Source organism: Crocodylus porosus, unplaced genomic scaffold (assembly GCF_001723895.1).
Source record: "Crocodylus porosus isolate Cpor-Errol unplaced genomic scaffold, CroPor_comp1, whole genome shotgun sequence".
Taxonomy (NCBI): domain Eukaryota; kingdom Metazoa; phylum Chordata; order Crocodylia; family Crocodylidae; genus Crocodylus; species Crocodylus porosus.
Window position 1 is genome coordinate 9,181,084 of NW_017728949.1, and position 15,682 is coordinate 9,196,765.

At 41.4% G+C, this 15,682-nt stretch overlaps 1 protein-coding gene across 1 annotated transcript in view; it reads left to right on the top strand.

Annotated features, from left to right (window-relative positions):
- The window catches only part of CPS1 (carbamoyl-phosphate synthase 1), a 146,687-nt gene that overhangs the window by 120,082 nt on the left and 10,923 nt on the right, over window positions 1-15,682 (top strand). The window contains exons 29-34 of the mRNA XM_019554534.1: window positions 1,476-1,553; window positions 2,521-2,628; window positions 4,268-4,357; window positions 6,105-6,275; window positions 8,951-9,025; window positions 12,235-12,333. Coding sequence (XP_019410079.1) covers window positions 1,476-1,553; window positions 2,521-2,628; window positions 4,268-4,357; window positions 6,105-6,275; window positions 8,951-9,025; window positions 12,235-12,333 — 621 coding nt within the window. The remainder of the gene's footprint in view (window positions 1-1,475; window positions 1,554-2,520; window positions 2,629-4,267; window positions 4,358-6,104; window positions 6,276-8,950; window positions 9,026-12,234; window positions 12,334-15,682) is intronic.

Here is a 15,682-nt window from a genome sequence, read left to right on the forward strand (position 1 = left end):
TGGACTTAAGAGCACTATTTGTGTAATAGGTAGCAAGGGCAAAAGGGTGGAGATGCTTATGGAAGATGTGGTACACTCAGTCTAGCATTGGCTGAATAGAGCTGGGGAGCCAACTCTGCAAGGCATAAGCATCATAAAGTACCTTTTGAAAATTCTTCAGTGTCAGGACCAGAAGTTTGGATTTAACTGCAGAAGGGCAGGTGACAATGGAATGGCATGGTAAAAACATTAAGTCAGGAAAACAGACATAGGAGGTTTCTTTTGAATGGCCTTGAGAGAGTAAGCTGTGCATATTGAGGAGGCTTGAGAGATGATGAGGTTTCCCAGTAGTGAAGTCAAGGTAATGTTGTCCAGATGATAATTTTAGCTGTGCAGATGGGGAAAAAAGCTGCATCTTGCCAATGTTATGAAGAATGAAGTGGTATGGATGTATAAACCAGCGAAAAGTTAGACTCAAGGATGATAGTCATGTTACTGGGCTTGAACTGTGGTGGAATTGGTGGTGTTAGCTCAGAGGTCCAGGGTCCCAGACTGAGGAGATGCAGGGAGGCAGAGGCATAGGGGTCATAATGGGATGAGTTTGTCCCAGAGGAGGCAGGTGAAGGCTAGGAAAAAGAAAAAAAAAAACAATGAGGAAGAGGCAATATGGTGACAGTCACCATTGCATAATGACTGGCTACAATTAGGAGTTAAGCAGATTCCACTATGAGAGAGGAGCAGATTCATTGACTGAAGTATGTAACTAATTGAGTGAGCAAACAATCATTGGTGCAAAGTAATGAGCAATTAATTATTCTATAAATCAGTAATCAGGAGTAGGAGAAGGTCTTTGAGGAACAGGAGCCTTGCAGGCACAAGAAGAATTTAGTCAAGCTCCTACTAGTGAAATGCTAGTCCCATTGGATCAATGGGAGCGCTGACATTAACTACCCTGAGCCAAGATTTCATTTCAGGGATTTTTTTCTGTTTCTGCCACAATTTTTTTCCCTGTGACTGTGATAGGGCTATGACAAGCCAAATCCTGCTAAGTGCTGTGCACCTTTTATGTAGCAATTTTCATACAATAATGCAAGGTTAGTTCCTTCATCTCTTTGGGCAATAGTTTGTTCATATGTAAAATGAAGTATACATTTTGACTTACAGTTTTTTTGCACCCAAAGATGGTTCTAATGATTAAAGATGGATTGGTCCTACGGTACCTCCCATCAGGAGGCATTGCTTTATGTTTAGGGCAGCTAGGACTTGGAACCAACTTGCAAGGGAAGCGGTGCTTGCTTCTACCTTGGGGGTCTTCAAGAGGAGGTTGGATAGACACCTGACTGGGGTCATATGACCCCAAAATACATTCCTGACTAAGGCATGGGGTCAGACTTGATGATCTGTTTAGGTCCCTTCCAACCCTAGCTACTATGATACTATAATACCAAAAACGCTTTTTCATAAATGCTTTCCTTTATGTTTTATTTGAATGATAGAAATACCCAGTTGTACTGACAAAATTCATTGAGGGGGCCCGAGAGGTGGAAATGGATGCAGTTGCCAATTCTGGAAGAGTAAGAACCTTTTTTTATTCCTTCTATGCAGTTTCTTTATTTTTTCCCTGAAGTCCCTGCAAAATATGAGTCACGGTGACTTGATTAATGTGTTGCTCTAAGCCATGGTTTTTATGGTGGTTAGATATGGTTCTTAGTTGTATTAAGTAGAGATAAACTAAAAACAAATCTAATTTTTCATGGATATCAATTCTCCAGAAATTTTCCCACTGATCTGCCCCTCAAAGATTGCACCAGTTGGTAGTCCATTTTAAGGTTTGCCTTTCATCATTTCTTTTTGCCATTAGTTCCTGAGATGGCGAAAGAATGAGTCTAGATAAGCCCAGCATTAGTTGGCCCATATTTTTCAATCTGAAACCTTTGCTTTTCTCTGAGTTATCCTCTAGCATTTCCATCAATATTTTACTCTAAATATTCAAAGTGATGAGGCTTTCACAAGGCCTGGTACAATGTCCCCTGAATCAGTGAGAGATCTCCTCTTGGACTTTGAATTGGGACCTGAAACAGGAACATGGGATTAATTACAATAGACCAGACCAGAGAGTCTAGCAATAGTCCATACAGCATGATACTCCAGAGGGAAGTGAAATATCCACAACATCTGTCTGTTTGTATAAATGGTGAAAAAGAAATGGGAACTCCTTGCTGACTACACAGCCAATTAGCTCATATCCAGAAGCGTGATAGCTGTTTTTTTAAACTGTAAAGGCATTTTGCAGAGATAGATGGAATTTAACTGGGGCGACTACTATAGTTGGACATAAAAAAGGCCAGCGAATGATGCTGTGGGCACTAATAACTACTACGTCTGAAGTTCCTAGGGAATTCTATTTTTATTGTATTTCTCCATCCCTTTTATCATTTCTTGTGGTCTCATGCAGGGAGTCTTCACAGTGTACATGGAAGAGGAGTTACAGCTAGCCATATTGATGGAATGACTAATATATGTCTTTCTCTTTTTATGCAGGTCATTTCACATGCCATCTCTGAGCATGTGGAAGATGCAGGAGTTCACTCTGGAGATGCTACTCTGATCTTACCCACACAAACTATCAGTCAAGGAGCATTGGAAAAGGTCAGTTTCCCTAAATCCAAGCAAACAAAGGAGAAAATAAAGTCCCAGAATCATCTTTTACTTGTCTTGCTTTCCTTAGTAGATGCATTCGGGAAAATTTAAGTCACCAGTAGTGGCCAATGAGTAGACTGAAATGTGACATCTCTATTCAGAGCAAAAATATAAATGCAACTTGGCCAATCACTTTTTATCTACTTTACAGGTTACGTTAGTAAGGCAGATTTATCTTTAAAAATGTCCTAAATGGGATGTCTTTGAATCAAAGTATGCTGCACTGTAAAGAGGTCTGTTTGGAAGCTATGAAGAGCTGAAATGAGAGGGTTAGTACTAGGGCTGTGCGAAACACCATCGTTTCATTTTGATGTCCGTTTCACTGTTTCAAAGGGACAGCGTTTTGTTTTGTCATTTCATTTTGTTTTGAAGCACTGTCCTGTTTCATTTTGTTGAAACAGTTTCGCTGTTCCAACGAGTTTTGACGTTTTGCCCATAGGCTATAATGGGGAATCATGAAAATTCTTAAAACGTTGTCATTTCTTGCCTGAGTTGGATGAAATTTTCAGGGATGGTAGCCCCTTCTGAGGGCATGATGCCTAAAGATTCAAGGAGATAGGTGCAGAGGTTTCTGGGAAACCACACCTCAAACTCTTCAAAGCAAAAGTCCTGATGCTTGCTGGCAGCAGCAGCCTCCTCTCATCTGGTGCACCGATCCAGGGGCTGCACCCCAGGGAGGGCTGCAGGGCTGTGCCAGACACCTTCCGAGGGTGCGAGCCCCCAGATCTGCGTGCCGAATGAGAGGAGGCTAAGGCTGCTTCTCCCCCCTGGGACGAGCAATGGGCACGGGCTGGGATGAGCACTGGACAAGAATGTAGCTGCCACCTGTCTCAGGCAGCAGTGGCAGGTTCCTCTCATTCAGTGTGCAATTTCAGGGGCTCGCACATCTGGGAGGGGTCTCACACAGCCCTACACTGCCCCCACATGCCAGGATTAGGCCCCAGGGCCCTGCACTGCCTTTACCTAGCCCTATATGCTGGAATCAGGCCCTGAGCTGCCTTGCAACCCTGATCTGGCACACAAGGCCACAGCCTGCAGAACTCCCCACAGACTCCTAGGGAACTCCATGGGTTGAATTACACAGTGCTGGGGGCTGGATTTGGCCCATGGGCTGTGGGTTGAGCACCCTTGGTTCTAGAAGATGTTAAGTTTGGTTTCTTTACTCAGTTTGCTCCACTGTACTTCTAGTACAAGTATCATTGATCTGTGATGACATCAGTATACTGCTAAACGACTTTGGGAAAACTGCAGGACAAGCAGTTTCTTTCAAACTGTAAAATGCTAGCTTAGCATTTTCTGTTGGCCAGAAATACCAACACACCCACTCTGATGTAGTATATAATTTTTTATGAATTGCCAGAAACACATATGAGAGACTGTATTTTCATTCTTGTCTTCTTGAGTGAAGCATCTGGCTCTGGATTTATCCAGCAGAATGAACCCACAAGGTCCTCAAAAGCTGCTACCAGTTGTGAAAATGAGTAAGGACAGAAACTGTCTGAGTAGGAACATAACTCAGAATTCTTCATAAAGCCACACTAGAATTGATTTGTACATAATAAATAACATACTCCCAATTTTTTTGTAGGTAAAAGCTGCCACCAAAAAGATTGCAAATGCCTTTGCCATCTCTGGCCCATTCAACATTCAGTTCCTGGTCAGAGGAAACAATGTCTTGGTAAGAGCTCCCATACCATTTAGGAAGACAATGTTCAAAATATTCTATCTTAAGCCTGTGTCCTACCAGTGACCCCTTTATCTGTGTTTACATTGTGCATGGGAGTGGAAATGTTGTAGTCATTTGTTGTAATGCATGGGTTTGTGTTATACACATGATTCTTGCCTGGTTTGATGGCACATGGTGCTCTGTGACATTCAAAAGTCAGTCTTCGCTTTGCATAGCACTCTGCAGTTGTGTAGAAGAAAAGAGCTCTCTCTGCCTACTCAATACAGAAACTTGATGGTGAAGCAAGCTGTGTAAAGCTGCTGTCAGTCAATAAATATGTTTGTTTCTGTGCTTACATCCTCCTCAAAAGAGTCAGTTTCAAATGTGATTTATTGGAACATGGCCTGTGTCTTGTTTTCTCAACTATACACTAAAATCTCTAATGTTTCACTAGTCCATTGTGGTCATCAGGCTCAACACTTGGAAGAAAAATGGAGGAAATGGAGATTTTACAGGCATGGAGAATAGTTCAGTGAACAGTGGTCAGGGGAGAACTGTTAGTAGAAGGGCATCTGGGAGTTTTGGCATGAAAGATTTTGCCAGACCAAGGTGGGGCTGGTCTGTGCAAGGTATCATTTGAATATTAGCTGGAAATAATTTATCCTGCATGTTTGACCCTTGTCTCAATTTGTAAACAGATTTTTGATAAAACTGTTCGATTGATTAGAGGAAACACAGGTGTGTGCAAAGGATCCCTCTAGTCCTGCTTCTCCTTTGTTTTGTTTCCTCTTGTTTCCTGATCCCCCCCCTGCTTTTTTTCCCTGCCGTTACTTCTATTTTTTTCACCAGTTCCTTCTTACTCTCTTCCACAGACACCAATCCTTCCTTTAGCCATAAACTATGTAGTGAAATTATAAAATGGGCTTTACAGATCTTTGTTTTTAGCTTTGGTCTCTAAGTGAATTCCCACTAACCTAAAAGTCTTCCATAGCTGCTCATCTGATCAAATATTTACTCATAAATGAATGGGGGAGGCAAGGATTTCTTAGGGTGATATCTTGGACAAACGATGTAGCTGGGGAAAAGTTGGATGAGCTTTCAACTATGAGACCTGGTGAAGAATGTCTTGCATTCAAAGCCTTGTCTAACTGTATCTGAACTACAGAGTTGGTTTAATAAAAAATATCAGAAATCCTTGAACCCCTAAGAAATCCTTGCATCTTGCATAATTTCTGGCTATAGCATCAGTCTAACTCATAAATAAAGATGTATATGAAATAGCTATTAGGGTTTGTCCTTACCAAATAGGAAAATGTTTTCACAACTCTCCCTTCTTTGGTTTGTACACTGTTTGTACTTCTCTGGTTTGTACTTCAAGTCAAAGTGTGGAGGACACAAGCTGAAACTTCAAAAGTGAATACTAATTTTGGTGTTTCCTACCTTTATAAGGTATTCAGTTTGACACAACCTAAAGGGCCTTGACTTCCAGAGGCTACAGAACCCCTAACTACTGAAAGTCAGCCCCTGTTGAGGTGTCTCAAGTTGGCCACTCCATATTATTCACCACTTTAAAATTATGGCCACAACATCCATACCTTTCCATAGTGGCTACTTGGAAATATTTCTTCCAGGAATGGACAGTGCTATTCCATAGAACTCCATGGGCATTTACACTTGGGAACTGAGGTTAGAAGGAAGGGCCTTATCTCTTTGCCTAACAGATCTGTGGCATTGAAGTTTCTACTCTTCATCTCTGCAGGTGATAGAGTGCAACCTGCGGGCCTCACGCTCCTTCCCCTTTGTGTCAAAGACTCTTGGTGTGGACTTCATTGATGTGGCCACAAAAGTGATAACTGGAAAAAAGGTTGACACGTCATCCCTTCCAACATTGGAGCATCCCATTATTCCTTCTGAGTATGTTGGTATTAAGGTATGATTTAAAAAAGATGAATGTGGGAAACAAAGCAGTAAAACAACTGCACTGGTGCCTGTTAGTAGTTTTGTGATCCACCTCTTAACTACCATTAATTAATAAAGGTAATCTTCTCTGGTCAGGGGGATGGGCTGGATAATGTGGTTGATCTTTCTTTTTCATCTCGTTACAATAGATGTTGTGAGTGATACGCAGTATGAAAAAATCAAACAAATCTTTATCCACTAATCAGAAATAACTGTAGTTTCTTAGACATTTGCCGTGTTTGATTTTTATGAGCTATGCTGCCCAAAAAAGGATCCCCTTCTGAAAAATGGAATGGAAGCACAGATAGTTTGGTGTATATATAAGAATTGTCTAAACAGAATATTTTTCAAGTTTTAAAATTTCTAAAGCAGTTAGCAGGACTTTAGATGTAACAACAGTATGCCATGTGCTCACTTGGATATTATAGGGATGAGGCGTAATCCCCTTCTCTTAACATAGTACAGATTGTTTGGAATATTATCTTACTAAAATATAATAGACTGATGGCCAAACCCTACATATTTATGTATTTACCAAATTGCCATACCATTAAGAATCATCAGAGTTTGCCTACATCAGAAGTCAAGTTTTCTGACATTATGATACCCACAGTTTATTTGATTAGTGTTATATATGAGTGTTCAAATTTATCCTATGGATCTTGATGAGTTGTTATCTAAATTGTCAGAGTTCCATCTTTTCCAGGAATATTAACTTCAAGGTGAAAATCCCATCTTTGTTCCTGAAGATTTCACTACAAACCGCTTGCATTGCTGGGTGTGTTTATTTGTCAAAGTAGAAGACCTGATAACAGCTTTGAAAATGTTGAACTTTAAAAAATATTCCATTTAAATGCAATTCTCCTTATTCATACATTGTCTTTTCTGTACTTTTTCATTGCTCAGACCATTTGCATGAAAATTGGATTTTGTTTCTCAAATGGTACTTAAGTGCTCTGAAGAGACTGCAAAAATGGCACCTTCTTTCTCAGTAGATCTGCTCCCTTGTGAATATTGTTATATCTTCTCAAATGTACTGACTAAACTATGCTTTTATTGTCTCACTGTGGAGCTATGAGAAAATGACCAGGATTCAGAGTTGGATAAAACAACACCTAAAAAAGTTGCAACTAAGTTCTGATTTCAGGGCCACATTTTTCAGAGTCATTTCTTTGCATCTCTGTGGAAGGCGGACCTTGAGGACCAGGACCTGCACAGATATCACTGACAGAAAAATGAAGTCTCAATAACCTTAAGGATAGGGAGCAATGGGTGTGATATTAAAACCCCAACTTCAGATCTTAGGTTGAGATTGCAGGGCTTAGGTATTCAGATCTTAGGTTGAGATTGCAGGGCTTGTAATTGAAAGGAAACATCTCCATAATTTGTAAACAAAGCACAGCTGATCTGGAAGCCACCAAAATGCATAGATGGACCTTCCAGATACCATTTTTATATTCAGCCTCCCCTTACAATTTAGTTGCTGCTGCTACTTATTGTCCAGTCTGCAACTGGAATACTGTCTATGATATCACCATCAGTTCCCATAGAGATTTTCATAGATGTTTCAGGTACAAAACATGCCTTTTGGTTAAGAGAAGATTACTCCCTAAATAAAAAGGATGATATTGCAATTAAATGGCATCAGTAGTTCTAAAAATGAGGGAAAGAGAACCCCTACAACAAATGTGCAATCTCTGAGCAGAACATATAGTACAATGATCCAAATTTTCCATGTGTTGTCATTAGGTCCAAATCCAATTGCACCAATTGCCAAAGGCACCATGTTGACAGTTTAAATCTACAGGATTGGTAATGGATATTTTAGTGTTTAGATGTACTTGTCCATAAAAGCTGGCCAGGGGAAAAAAAAAAAGGTTTTACTTCCTGTGAAACACTTTGAATTTTTTAAAAACGAAGTTGTCCTGAATCAGAACAGAAGTTCAGATATTGAAACTTTTTAATGGGAAGGAAGTCCAGTATGGTTCCCGAAGTGTGATATTTTGGATTACTCCCTATGTTGTGCAGTGCCTGGGCAGACGCATGTTCTCCAAAGGACTCAAGGAACAGGACAGTAGGGGCAGTGCAACAAGTAGGCCGCTGCAGAGCTAAGGAGCCCACAGGCCTGAGGAGCTCCTGCCTTTCCTGCAGCCTGCCCGGGCTCTGCAGAGAAGCCTGAAGGTGGGAAAATGGGTTGGCAAGCTGACAGGCAACTCACCTGGTTTCTGTTGAAAATTGGGTCCAAATGAACATATTCCCAAGGATGTTTTGATTTCAGTGAATTGGCATTTTCTCATAGAAATAATCCAGCTAGCTTTATTTGTTTTTTTCCCAAACGGAAGCAGTTTTGTCTCTCCCTCAGGAATCAAACTAAATTGCCTCTTAAAAATAATAGTGTACTACAACATATTAGAAAGCTTGCCTCAGGTTACGCATAAGAGAATTTTACTGGTGAAATATATGACCATTTCCCCATTTCCTCAGCATATACCAAGACTACCTGGGACCCATTTGCCTAGTACTCTGGTGATCATTAACCCAGAGCAATGTTTCTCTTAGTTCAATGTATCACCTAATGTCACAATCCATGTAACTGGATTTGCTGATAGTTTGTCAGTTTCCTTCTTTTTCTTTTCCCTTTGACAGGCTCCGATGTTCTCTTGGCCCCGACTGAGAGATGCTGACCCTATTCTCCGCTGTGAGATGGCTTCCACGGGGGAGGTATTTCTTACAGTTTTTAGTGACTGTTCTTTAAACGATGATTAACACTATCTTTATCCTGCATTTATCCTGATGTGAGCTATCTGCCATTCAGATATCAACCCAGATCTTGAAAAATTGAGATTGCAGTGCTTCTCTTCTCCTGCACACACAGATACTGTGCCCCCCCACCCAGTGTAGTAAAACACTGAAACATTGCCCTGAAGAATGCAGTTGATTTGCCCACTGGATGTCCCTCTTGACCTGTGTCTCAACTCCATCAACTGGCAGTGGTTTATGTGAAAGTATGATGTGTTTCTTGAAGAGCTGTCAGGATCTGGAAAGTTCTCAAGGTGTCAGTCCATTTTATGAATCACCTCGTACTTGACTGACAAGTACATACAGCTTTCAGCTTTCAAAGTTTCCATCATGTCACATCAGAAAGGCAATATCAGACTTCAGGTCATGAGTATTTGGTCTTGGGCTGTACAAGTTACCTAATGGCAACAAATCTTTTTTGGTGATATTTTTATTGTTGCTTGGTAACCGGAAAGACAAGTGCACAAGAACAAAAAGTGAGAAAGAACAAGTATGAATAATGTTTAAGAATTGAAATTATAGGTTGGTGTGTTGGGCTTGGTTAGCTTTAACTGTCTTCATAAGGGCATGCTGTGACTTCACGATGGGTTTCGGAAGCATGTTCCATTGTATACTGGCACCGGCTGCAATGGGCACAATGCCATAAACTATCAGTATATACAGATGCATGGGCCGGATTTTCTGTTATAATAAGGCCCCTTTGCACTCTCTGGGAATGGAAAAAGACCTTCAAGTAGGCATAAATTCTATTTGTAATCAACTGGGCACCAATTGTAAAGGAGCTTTAGGTGTCTTTCTCTATAGTCCCTACCCCATCTATAGATTTTGCAGATATAGCCTCACTAATTTTAAACTACCTAGCCTGGGCAGTGCCGGGAATGTGGACATAGCACCACAGAGCTCATAACAGGCTGCAAAACTTCCCTGCAGATCCTCCCTGCAGGTGGTTGGCCTGTGCTGATCTATAAGCTGAGTTACAATGCTGGGAGTACCTGAGCTAGCCAGTTTAAAGCTGCCTTGAGTTTGTTTACATGTTGCCTTGTCAGCAGTCTAGACATAACCCTCTTAGTACAAGTGTGACTAGCTCAGATGTATGCTTGAAAAGCCTCATGTTTCTGCATCTCTATAGGATTGTTTTATTCTGAACTTAATTTTATACATCATGTTTGCTTTCAGTGTAGTCAATGGGCAGAAAAAAAAGCTAAGTGTCCTCCTTACTTTCAGAAGGGAATTGCCTTCACAAAAGAGGAATGGAGATTTAGCCAAAGGGCGAGAATTACTTTACTGAGCTTTAGATGGAGGTAGAAAATATTTTAGTCATAAGGGAAAGATTATTAAGTTTTATGAGTTGGAGAGATCCATGTTCACAAATGCCATAAAACACAAGAGTTATGAGGGTCTATCTCGCAACTGAAGTAAGGATAACAAGTCTCTACTAGTAAAGTGCCAATTTTTCTACAAAGATATTATTAACGTGCACATGACTTTTGTGTTGTGCTTGAATTTGTCGTATGAATTGAGTGAAGGTGCAGGTTGCATTTTGTCTAAGGGGAGTTCCTCATCACTAGCACACTCATTTGTACTGACACTCTTGGATTTTTGTGATTAGTTCTGGAATTTGCCGTCTACACACCTCACTAATGAATGTTTAAGTGGTCTGCCATACAAACCTGTTCTAAGGCTGAGAGATGGAGCTACAGTGAAGTTTATAGAACTGTGTACGTTTATAAACCATGCACCTCTGAATTCGGAGCCAGAAGGTGCAGTCCAGGCCTCTTTATGTTTCTGCTAAAAGCTGGAGAAACATTAGGTTAAAACAGGTCTGTGCAGCTTCTGAGTGGCTGCGGGCTGCTGCCCCCCTGGTCACACACCTCATGGGCCACATGGTCCCGGAGCTACATGCCATGGGGTCTCACACCATGCCATACCATGTGGGTCCCTCCACCTTTTCCATCACTGCTGTATGGCAGTACCCCTGCACCCTGCACACAGTGCTGCATAACCTCCCCTGCTGCACCAAATGCCCTCCCTGCTTCTGTCAGGGCTCCAGGGCCATGCAAGGTCCCTGCCCCCCCACCACAGGCTCCCTGGCTGTGAGTCCCATGGGCCCCATTCTGCCCCCAAGGCTGGTGGCAGGCAATGAGAGCTGGAGGAAATATGGAGAGGTCAGAGACTTCCATGGTGGTGGCAGCAGCGGGAGTGATGGGGTGAGAAGACCCAGGCTGGGAGCCTGGAGGCCACAGGTTAGCCCTTCCACAGGCCACCAGTTGGACAGCTCTGGATAAAAGAACATGTTAGCTGTCACTGTAAGATAGTATGATGGTAATATTGTAACAACAAATACAATAATGAAACTGGGCTCTTTACCCCAGGTAACCTTTCCCCATTGCTGATCTACTAATATGGGCATTCTAGAGCTGATGGACGTATTTGCAGTGAAAAAGCAGAAAACCAAATTTCTTCATTATTTCCCCCTGGATTTTTAACAAGCTCTGGGAAATTGTCATTTGTACTTGGCTATAATTCTCTGGAGAAATATGGGTTACTGCATGTCTTAAGTAAGAGTGTGACACAGCATACTAAGTGATATATAGTATGATGTAAATCATTAGGATGAAAAAGAATAGTCAGTTAAAAAACAGAGAGAGAGAGACATTTTTATCACTATGGGTTTGTTTGGTTTTTTTTGTTCCAAATATACCATTTCAGTGAGAAACTGCTGTGGTTTCCACTTATGAATGATTTTCCTACCATAGATTTTTGTATTTGTGTACAGAAGTACAGTTGCACATATAACATTTGCTATTATTTAAACATTAAGTCATATTAAATATTGTGTAACACACTCCCAGACTCTGTGAATCAGAGGCTGTGTTTAGTGTTCAGATAACTTGCAGCAGATTCCATTTCTGTTCCTTCACTGTGGGCTGTTTAAAGAAAAGCCCCGCTTATTCTTTCATATTCCTTAATTAAAAATGTATGATTGTCTGTGTTGACTTTCTTTTCTTTTCCCTGCTGGCTCTGAGGAAGGCAGGTCTTGTAAGACAAGAGGAAGGACAACTTGGGCTCTTTAAAAAGGAACATTATAGTTTTTTAATTGATCTGGGTTTCTCATTCATCTATTTCACCAGGTTGCATGTTTTGGGGAGGATGTCCATTCTGCCTTCCTGAAGGCAATGCTGTCCACAGGATTTAAGTTCCCGCAAAATGGAATATTGGTTGGCATCCAGGTGAGTGCCAAGATTTTTTTTTTCAAATTCAAGCACAGAAATGGTGGACAATATGGAGAGTGGGTAACTGTCTCTTCATTTTCCTTTTATTTATGTTGGCTTTCAGTGAGAACGCTTTGTGCAAATATACCAATCTAAGTGCTGTCTCCAGCTACAAAAGACAGTGGTGAATGGGCAGACAGGGAATGAGCACATGAGATGGATTTTCATGGGGCAACACCCAGTTGGCCCAATTCTTTCCTCAAATATGAACACACATTTTCCATTGGCTTCATTGGGACTTACAGGGGGGTCTGTCTGGGAGAATAATTGAACCCATTAAGTTTTGCTGGCAGATATCTGGGATTGGAGGGATATGAGTTGTCCGTTTGTGACAAAAGAAGCCCATATCAAATCAGAAATCCTTCCTCACCCCAACAAGAAATCAAAGGATTCTCCTGACCCACAAAATGCTCATGACACAAGTGGATTTGTCTCTGAGCTTGATGCATGAACTTCTCTGTTGGATCAGACTACACACTGAAGAAACCGGTAAGATAGGCAGCCCAGAGGCAGGTGGAGAGGCAGGCAGTTCATTGATCATGTGTTTCAAGAGAGAGAGCAAGTTTCAGATGGTCCAGCTTTTCTCTAATCTTTCATCATGGCTATTGCACCTCCTTCTGGGCAGTCCTTAACTTATAGACCTTATGACCTCATTTACCTAGTCCAATGGAGGCCAGCACCTGTTGGCTGCCAGCCAACCAATTTGAAATGCATCACTGGTTGCTGGGTAGACTGGCAGGGTCTCTAGCCCCCTCCCAATCAGGTTGGCATTGCTTAGAACAATAGGAAGCATCAGCCCCTCACCCAGGTATGTGATGCCAGTCATGTAGACAGAAGGAGCAGGTTTCCCTCCTCCCTCCAGAAGGTATCCAGCTCAGGGTCACATCAAGTGATGGGGCAGAGGAGTGACCATGGTAACCAAATTGTCAGGTAGCAGAGTTTTGGAGAGAGATAGGGATGGTATTCTGCCACATGCTGTATTATTTCCCCAGGAAAAGTAATGTTCTCTGTGCTATCTTAGCACAGTTCTCAAACTAGACAGAGCTGTAGCACAATATTGTTATCCTAAGGTGTCGTGTTTAACTGTATCCTGCTGTGCAGTTATACCAGAAAATTTTATCAACGAAAACTCAGAAAGTTATATTTTGCAGACTGAGCTGATTGCTGCCCTTGACACCTTCTTGATCCTTTGATCACAGAGCGGATTATTCCCCAGTGTTGAAGGACAGGGGGGGAAACAATCATCTTATCCAGAGGTCTGTTGTCCCCAGCGCTTAATAGGAGTGAAAGGGAGGCATTATTGAGCTGATAGTATTGGAGACAGGGAGGTGTCACTTCCTTTTTTTTTAGGGATCCCTTATGGAATCCTGGATCTATATTTTGTGGGTCCAGAAGTTCCTTCCCAGTGTGGGGCTTGGATCTGTAAACCTACCCCTTATTGTCAGCATTTCCTTAGTGGTATTATAAATGGTAGCAGGTTTAAATGGCATCATTACCAAGACCCTTCAGTGCAAAGCATTCTTCAGAGAGCCTACCCTGAGAGAGCTCAGGAGATACTTGTCTGTGGCCCACTTAAAAGTTCTGAGTTAGTGATGAAAATATGGATAGATAGCCAGGCAAAAACAAGTGCTGCTTTTCTACCTTGGGGTAATTAAAAGTTGGAGGAGATACTGAAATCAGATCTGTTCATAAACATTTTCACAGTATGTTCCTCACGTGATCAATCATTTGATTCAACATTGGAAAATTCTAGGGTCCCATGAAGACAATAATGGGACCAATCTCTGCTGGGCTCATAATAAGTTTATGCTTTACATGGTTGTATAAAGTCAATAGAAACTGATTAAAACAACACTGGTTCTTCAGCCAGTATGTAATTATTACAGACACCATCACAGTAAAAGTGAGTGGAGTCCCTGGATTCAATGGTGGAACCGAGTCTTTGAGGATTTTGAAAGATGTAGGGGGGGAAAGTGTCTTGGGAGTGTATGTTGTTGTGCCCATGGAGATGAATTATAACAAGTGGGATAGAGGCCACTTAGGAAGATGAACTGCATTAGCATTAATGCAGCGAAGGTCCTGACCTTCCTTTCAGACGCATCAGAATGATAAAGGGTTTACTACTAATTACTACAAACATGCATAAATTGCTTGTTTGACATCCAATGATATTTTAAAAGTTTAATGTTAGACCCAGGGCATTTTGGATCATCACAGCTAATCATTGCACTGCAAACATTTTAATCTGCCCATTTGAAAAAGTACTGATGTATAAAATCTGAGCCTGTTTGCCTAGTCCCAGGACTCCAGGGAAAATAGTCAGCAATAACTAATTTTAGTTCTATAAAGTATAAGAATGACTTTTACAGAAGCACCTGTTTAATGGAACTGAATGGTCTGTGGTACAAAGGTCTTTAAAATAAAGAAGAAAAGGTTTGAAAGAGCACACAGGATGCTGTCTTTTTAAATAACTCTTTTGCAGTTCATTTTCTTGGAAAAGGAAACCAAAATAGCAAATCAATGGCACAAAGTCCTCTCCATAGCTCAGAGCATTTTTAGATTGTTAAACTCCAAACAAGAACTATTAAATGAATATGAAGGGCCATATTGTACTTCCCGCTATACTTGTTGAAGCTCAATGAAATTCTCCACTCTTCTGCGCAGCTGCAACCTCTTTTGAAGTCAATGGGGTTCCACAAGCTTAAAGAGAAGAGGTTTGGTCCATTCTGGAGGGAAGGTTGAAACAATGACAGATACATAAGCACATAAGCTACGATCAGGCCCCATTATGGTCTTGGAAAAAAAGAAAACTCTTTGCAGATAATGAGCTATATGAGACCAGAGGTACCTGGTATTTTATAGCAAAAATGCTCTCATTTCATTCATATACATTAGAACATGTCACTCAAACTGGCAAAGTGGTGAAATATAGAATCATAGAATCATATAAAATTAGGGTTGGAAGGGACCTCTGGAGACCAGCCCCTGCTCAGAGCAGGAATATCGCCAACAGATCATCCCAAGCAAAGCTTTGTCTAGCCAGATCTTGAAAACCTCCAAGGATAGAGATTCCACAACCTCTCTGGGTAACTTGTTCTGGTGTTTTACTACCCTCCTAGTGAGAAAATTCTTCCTAATATCTAACCTAAACTTCCATTGCTCCAACTTGAGACTGTTCTGTCATAGTGCAGGGGGGCTGGACCTGATGATCTTGCAAGGTCCCTTCCAGCCCCTTACAATCTATGAATCTGCCGCTAGAGAGAACAGTCTAGCTCCATCCTCTTTCAAACCTCCCTTCAGGTAGTTG